Here is a 7,090-nt window from a genome sequence, read left to right as displayed (position 1 = left end):
TTAAAAAAAAAAAAAAAAAAAAAAAAAAAAAAAAAACAAACCTAACCTAACTACCTAACCTAACCTAACCTAACCTAACCTAACCTAACCTAACCTTTTTTTTTTTTTTTTTTTTTTTTGTTTTACTAGGAGGAAATGCATTTACGCATTCCGCCCGGCCGAAGGGGGACCGGGACGGATATGTGGGACTCCCGGGGCAGAAGGCCCCGTCCTACCCACTAAAACCTCCTAGGATTTCCGCCTCTCCGCAAGGCGGCAGGGCCACGGGAACGCGTTTGGCTCACCACCGCGACCCTGCCAGCGGCTGTCGCAAATGAGGGCGACACTTCGCGAAAGGCACGCCAGGGTGTTACGGCGCACCTTCCGACACTCCGCCTCCGTCTGAACCGTGACGGACTCCCCCCGAGTCCGCCACTGGAGGCTCGGCGGCGGCAGCGGATGTAAAGGTCCGCTACCGACTAAGCTTCGTCTAATCAATTCAGGGCGGCAGCGGATGTAAAGGTCCGCTGCCGACTACATTACGTCAAATCAGGTCAGGGCTATGCGACAGCGGATGTAAAAGTCCGCTGCCGATAGCACTGTGTCACATCCGGGATATGCGGCGACGGATGTAAAGGTCCGCCGCCGCTGCGTCAAGTCAGGTCATAGCAACCGGCCAAGATGGTCGCGGCGCCGCCGACCGGGTCTCCGTCGGCGCAGCGGGAGGGAGTTAGGATCGTCCTCCCGCTGTCGCTCCGCCTCCTCCTTCGCGGACATTACGGCTTCGCTGAAGACCCGTAACGCCGCCCAGGCCTCTTCACTCGCGACCATCTTTCTAATTAGGGCCGGAAGCGATAGGTCCGCTCCAATGGCTGTGGACAGGACTGCGCGAGGCTCCGCCCAGGCTGGGCACTCTGCGCGCGTGTGCTCGGCCGTGTCCACGGCTCCGTCGTCGCAATGAAGACACACCACCGACGGCTCTCTCCCGACCACTTCGCACAGGTATTTGGCGAAGCAGCCGTGACCGGTTATGAGCTGCGTCAGGTGGTACGTCAGTGGGCCGTGCTTGCGCTCGACCCACTCTCTCAACACGGGCCGGATCGCCGCTACGAGTTCCCCACTGGCATCCGGAACTCGCAGCCGATCCTCCCACTTCTCCATGAGGCGGCGTCTTGCCTCCTCCCTCCACTGCTGTACCTCGCGCAGTAGCGGTCCGTTCCCGCTCGCTCTTGCCGCCTTGACCCGCCAGTAGACACTCGAGTTGATCTCGGCCTCGAGGTCCCATGGCGGGCCTTTCCGGACAGCAAGCCGGCCGCGGTGAATGACACCGTCCGGTACGCCCGAGCCGCCCTGAGCGCCATCGCACGCTGCGGACGTCGCAGCGAGGCGACGTTGACGCGATTGCTCAGAGCGTCCGCCCATATTGGCGCACCGTATAGTGCCATCGAACGCACCACGCCGGAGTACAGCCGTCTGCAGGAACCGCCCGGTCCACCGACGTTGGGCAAAATCCGCCCCAACGCTCCGGCTGCAGCCACCAGTCTTGGGGCCAAGCGCCGGAAGTGCTCCTCAAACTTCCACCTGCCATCGAGGACGAGTCCCAGGTACTTCATCGTCGACCCGATGGTGATGGAAGTTCCGCCGACTGTTATGGACATGCCCTGAGGTGGCACGTTCCGAGGTCCATGAAAGACTAGGGCCTCGGATTTGTGCAAGGCCACCTCAAGGCCCAGAGCACGAATGCGGTGGACCGCATGTGCCACTCCCGCCGTGGCAAGATACGCCGCCTCCCGATGGGTACTGCCGCGGGCCGACACGAGGGTGTCGTCAGCGTAGCAGGTCACGCTGACCCCCCGCAACGTGGCCCCGCGCAGCACCCAATCGTAGCCGATGTTCCACAGGAGAGGACCCAGTACAGAGCCCTGTGGAACACCGCAAGTCATTTCCCTCCTGCTCACTCCCTCCATCGTCGGGAACACCACCGCCCTACCCGAGAAATAGTCGGCGATGGTTCGTCGCAGATAGTCCGGAACGTTGTGGTAACTCAGGGCTTCCAGTACCACTTCCCAAGGCAGAGTGTTGAAGGCGTTGGAAATATCCAACGACACTGCCAACAGCACCCCACCCCGAGAGACCTCCTCCTCTGCGACCTCCCTCAGTCTGGCGACTGCGTCCAACGTCGAGCGGCCCCGGCGAAAGCCGAACTGCCACTCGCTCAAGCCTGGCTCTATGCTACCGACTAGACGGGCTGCAAGTATACGCTCAAAGAGCTTACCCGCTTCGTCGAGCAGCACGATGGGCCGGTAGGCCGACGGCTGATCGGGGGCTCGTCCCTCCTTGCGGATGAGAACGAGCTTACCCGTTTTCCACCGATTCGGGAACCTACCCTGAGCCAGGCAGGCCGAGAACAGTTGGCACATGCCATCGCCCAACTCCTCCGACGCGATCGCCACGACGCGTCCCGGTATCCCGTCAGGCCCGGGGGCTGTCCTCTTCGAGCGAAGCTTCAGGACAGCCGCGCACAACTCCGCCTCGGTAACCGGGGACGCCTGGTCCGGCACCTCCCTCACGATCTCGGGCTCCATCGCCGGTGGGACGAACGCTCCGCGCTCCGGAAAAAGTTCCTCCGCGATTCGTCCCAGAAGCCGCGGCTGGATGGTGGTGGTGAGCGGGGGGTGTCCAGGGTCGGAGCTTCTGCCTCACGACCCTGTACGGTCTCCCCCACGGATCCGCGTCGAGAGACGCCAGCCACTCCACCCATGCCGCTTCCTTCGCCTGCGCGATGGCCTTTCGGAGCGACACGCAAGCCTCCCTGTAGGAGGTGTAAAGAGCCTCCTCCAGGTCGTGATCGCGTATCCGCCTCCGTCTGGACCTGGCGTATTGGCGGCGGGCCGCAACACACGCCCTCCGCAACGTCCGTAGCTCCGGGCGCCACCAGTAGACTCGGCGACGTGGAGTCTGAGGCTTCACCCTCGGCATCGCCGCATCGCAGATGCGAAACAGGGCGGCACCGAGTCGGTCGGCCTCTCGGTCGACCTGGACGACCGGGTCGGAACCGGCGCACCAGGCCTCCACGATGGCCGCCTCTTTTGCCAACTGGCGATCGAGACGACCAAGACTCCACCGCGGACCTTCTGACCGCTCAACAGCGGGCCGGACGACGGGAACCGCGGAGACATCAAATCGGATATATCGGTGATCCGATAGAGTCTCCACCCCCGTCTCCACCCTCCAATCTCGAACACGGCGGGCTAGGGCGATGGACGCGAACGTTAAGTCCACGATCGACTCGCCCTGCTGCCGCACGCACGTGCTCTCCGATCCCCTGTTGATCGCCGTGAGTCCCGATGACACGGCCCACTCCTCTAACACCTCTCCTCTGGCATCGGTCGCAGGGGAGCCCCAAGCCGTGGATTTGGCATTGAAGTCCCCCGCGACGATCACCGGACTCGGTGAGTACTGCCCGACCAGAGCCCCGACCTCAACGAGAAGTTGCTCGAATTCGGCGAGACTCCGGTTAGGAGAGGCGTAGACTGCCACGAACGCCGTTCCGTTGACAACGGCGGCCACGCACCCTCTGCCCTTGGCAACCCTATCGATCGCAGGGGCGCCGGGAATAGCGGGAGCGACGATGGAGATCACTCCCTCGTGGTCGGAGACCCAGTCGTCCCGTAAATGAACGACGTAGGGCTCCGCCACGATTGCCACTCCGATTTGCCACTCCGCCATGCTCTGGACTAGAAGGTCCTGGGCTCTGGCGGAGTGGTTTAAATTGGCCTGGAGACAACGCAGGGCCATTATTATGCGGTCTCCATGGGCACCTCAGTCCTTTGGGACACGGTGACGGGCCCTTTCGTCACCGCACCTCCCGTTCTTTTAACAGGGCGACCTTTGCCGCCCTGGCACGCCTTACTGCCCAAGACGTGCGTCGCAGTTTTACCGGCCGCTGAGCACAGGATGCAGTTCGCTTCAGCGGCGGTGCATTCGCGGGCCTTGTGGTCGGGCTGACCGCAGCGGAAGCACAGACGGCTGCGGTCCACACCCCTGTCACAAACGGCCCCCATGTGGCCACCTTCGAGACACTTGTAGCAGCGAAGTGGCCTCGGCTCGAGCAAAAGCACTCGCGCCGAGATCCACCCCACCTTGACCCTACCAGTAGCCATCAACTTTTTGGCCGCTACGACAGGGCAGCTGAGCCAGAGCGATCTACAGCCATTGGCAGAACGGACTACCACGCCCGGCCTGATCGCCCCTTCGGAGCATCCTCCCTCGCTGGCCACAGCTGCCACCACCTCCTCCGACGACACCGAGTCGTCCAGATCCATGACTCTGACCTCGACGCATTTCGTCGGTCGATGGATCTGGACCTCTTCCGGGTTGAGGACGCTGCGGAGCTTTTCCGCAAGGGCATCCGCCGACTTCTCGGCGTCAGCGGTGCCCGGCGGAATCTCGAGCATCCGCGCTCCCGTTGCCGCCGTTCTGAAGCGGACCGTCGTCAGGCCAACCTCACTGAGTTTGATCCTGCTTTTGGCTTCAGCCAGGACGGTCTCGTACTTGAGGCCCTTCTCCTCTGCACCGGGTCTTAAGGTGATCGTGATCACCGCGGTGCGAGGAGAGCGAAGCCTTTTGCGCTCCTTCTTCTTGTCCCTTGCCGTTGGGACGGTCTTCGGCGTCCCTGTCTTCGCCGGTGTCGCCTTCTTGGGCGGCTTGCTCGCAGGCTGCCGAACAACAGCCGCCCAAGACACAGCAGAACTGCCCGGCTTCGGAGTCGGCGCGGGGGCAGTCTTCTTCGCCGCAGCCGCTGCCGCCTCCTGGGCAGCCATGCTGGGGCGTTTGGTCTTCTTCTTCGAGGCCGTCTTCGTGCTCGCACCCTTTTCCGCAGCTTTGGCGGCGGACGACACGGGTGGTGCCGACGGTGCCTTCGCAGCAGGGGCCGCAGTCTGCGCTGCTCTGCTCTGCTCTGCCCTGCGGTCCGCGGCCAGCGGAGGTCGCAGCCGAGGCTCCGGAAGGAGGCGCCGCTCAATGCCCTCCATCCGGGCGTTCAGCATATTGCTGAACTGCTCCCGGCTACTCCTCAACGCTTCCTCCATTATTTGTTTCAGCTTCGCCTCGTTTGTTTCTGGCGGCTTCCTACGCATATCGGCCACTTCACGCCTTAGTTCCGCCAACTGGCCGGAGAGCTTCGCGTTCGCAGCTTCCAGCCGGGCCACTTCCTCCGACATGGTCAGGGCTCTAAGTTCCGCCACCGCACCTTTGATGGTGTCAGCGGCAGTCTTCAGGGCCCTGACGAAGGTACCCTTCAGATTGCCAGACTTGTTGGCAACCTGAAGTACCACGTCCAACGCCTCCTTCACCGTATGGTCCAATGCAGCGGACGTCTTTTGAGCGTCCTCATTGGTCGCGTCCATGTGACGACTCCGGTTACGAGCCGCTCTCTCGTCTAAATTAACTTTGGCCGCTTCACTGTAAGCGGCCAGGGCGTCTTCGGTCTCGAAGCGGTCCTCACGGGCCTTCGTTTTCGCCGCACGGAGTTCCGCTTGAGACTTTCCCAAGCCCACGTATTTACCGTGAGTGGGCGGCCGGCCTCGCCCTCTCTTATTTGCAGGTTTCAGCCACCTACTTGCTGAGTCCGAGTTTTCACTCTGCAGCTGCACGCTCGCGTCACTCTCGGAGCCAGAGCAGCTGTCCTCAGCGTGGGTCCGCTTTTCACCCTTCCGCCGTTCGTATGTCACATCCTTGTGTGGAGAAACAAGTGACTCCACCGTCTGCATGCTGCAAACTGAAGTGTCCGACTCTGAGAGTCCTTCAGCTTGCGCAGCAGGTCCTTCGTGTTCCGAGCTTAAGGAGCTCGGAGTCCTTTTGGGGTTTTTGTTTTTTAAAGCATCCATATAAAGTCCCACGAGTGTGGGGGAAGTGTCGGTCCGCCCAGGTGGTGCCCCCTGTACCTGGGTAAGCCTTGCGTGACTCGTCGAGGGTGTCGGCCGGTGCCCTGACGAGGATCGCGGTCGCGACTGAACTTCCCATCAGCCATGCATCCCCTCGTGCCGCGTCGCCACTTGGGATTCGGGGTGATTTTTATAGAGGTTGTCTTCCTCACGGTCCGGCCGGTTAAGGCAAGACCCGCGGTCCCGCTCGAGGCCGCGAGACGTGTTCCACGACACCTCACTTAGCGGGATTACGCGTTCCTCCTTCGGTCTCCGAGGTCAATAAACCCCGGAGACAAAACACAGAACATGTTATAGACGCCACAAACAAATTTTACAATTTCACACTATATACAACATGTAACGAATGACAAGACAAAACAGCACCAGACGTTACACAAAACTCCCCTTTGCCACGAAGCCGCTCACACAGTCCACTCTGCTAATCAGAGAAGTACCAGGAGCGGTCCGTGGCATACCCTCCCCGTCAGTCTTAGCCGTTGCCGACGACAAAAGATCGCCGACACCGTTGCCCAGGGTGCGCCACGAGGAGGCGACTGACATGCACCCCAACCTAACCTTTTTTTTTTTTTTTTTTTTTTTTTTTTTTTTTTTTTTTTTATGGTTGGGAAATCCATCATGGAGACCCTCCGCTCTGGGGGAAGAGCGAAGGGTACTGTCAGACTCCTACTGACTAAAACCCAACCCGTGTCCTCCAATTGCCCATGTGTCGGAAGGGCGGGTATCGCCGAAGCATTCGTCGCACCCCTCCGACGGGCGTTGGCGCGCCTGATGTAAAGAGTCAGGCGCGCCCCGTCAATCACTGCGGCTGTCCACCCGGCCGCAGGACTCCACTACGAGGCGCGCGTGCGGAACACGACGCCGCCGCCTCGAGGCCTGTTGCTGGTCGGACGGCGAGACGCCCCGAGTCTGCCGTCCGCAGGCCACGCCCTAGGGTGGTCGTAAGTCGGCGACCACCCTGCGACGCCCAGTTCGTCTGCTGCGGGAGGGGAGAGAGGAGGCAGCCTCTCTCTCCCTTTCCGCCGCCTCCTTCGCGAGCATCACTTCCTCGCAGAAGGTGGCGACGGCGCTCCACCCTGCCTCGCTCCGTACCATCGCGGAGACGACGGCCGGAAGCGAGAGGTTTCCCGCAGCGACACCTACGGCCGCGACGAGGTCACGGCGCT

At 61.6% G+C, this 7,090-nt stretch overlaps 2 protein-coding genes across 2 annotated transcripts; both read right to left on the bottom strand.

Annotated features, from left to right (window-relative positions):
• Positions 1-642: 642 nt before the first annotated feature.
• Positions 643-3,777, bottom strand: LOC124540683. Its single transcript, XM_047118352.1, has 8 exons — positions 3,698-3,777; positions 3,286-3,571; positions 2,705-3,075; positions 2,366-2,673; positions 1,840-2,227; positions 1,626-1,779; positions 1,061-1,215; positions 643-814 (listed from the first exon to the last, which is right to left on the bottom strand). The coding sequence occupies exons 1-8, from the start codon at positions 3,775-3,777 to the stop codon at positions 643-645; spliced, it is 1,914 nt and encodes a 637-aa protein (XP_046974308.1).
• A 2-nt stretch (positions 3,778-3,779) lies between these two features.
• On the bottom strand, positions 3,780-6,010 carry LOC124540682 (neurofilament heavy polypeptide-like). Its single transcript, XM_047118351.1, has 2 exons — positions 5,925-6,010; positions 3,780-5,835 (listed from the first exon to the last, which is right to left on the bottom strand). The coding sequence occupies exons 1-2, from the start codon at positions 6,008-6,010 to the stop codon at positions 3,780-3,782; spliced, it is 2,142 nt and encodes a 713-aa protein (XP_046974307.1).
• Between the last annotated feature and the right edge of the window lie 1,080 nt (positions 6,011-7,090).

This window comes from Vanessa cardui, chromosome 26, assembly GCF_905220365.1.
Source record: "Vanessa cardui chromosome 26, ilVanCard2.1, whole genome shotgun sequence".
Classification (NCBI taxonomy): Eukaryota; Metazoa; Arthropoda; class Insecta; order Lepidoptera; family Nymphalidae; genus Vanessa; species Vanessa cardui.
Note: the sequence above shows the minus strand (reverse complement) of the source record. Positions and strands in the feature narration are given on the sequence as shown.

Excerpts from the sequence above, each read along its gene's own strand:
- LOC124540682 (XM_047118351.1), bottom strand. The coding sequence starts at position 6,010 with ATGGCTGATGGGAAGTTCAGTCGCGACCGCGATCCTCGTCAGGGCACC. Across the intron at positions 5,836-5,924 it reads GTCACGCAAGGCTTACCCAG|GACTCCGAGCTCCTTAAGCT; the intron begins GTACAGGGGGCA and ends AAACCCCAAAAG.
- LOC124540683 (XM_047118352.1), bottom strand. The coding sequence starts at position 3,777 with ATGGCCCTGCGTTGTCTCCAGGCCAATTTAAACCACTCCGCCAGAGCC. Across the intron at positions 1,216-1,625 it reads CTCAGGGCATGTCCATAACA|GCGGCAAGAGCGAGCGGGAA; the intron begins GTCGGCGGAACT and ends TGGCGGGTCAAG. Across the intron at positions 815-1,060 it reads ATCCGGCCCGTGTTGAGAGA|AAAGATGGTCGCGAGTGAAG; the intron begins GTGGGTCGAGCG and ends GGCCCTAATTAG.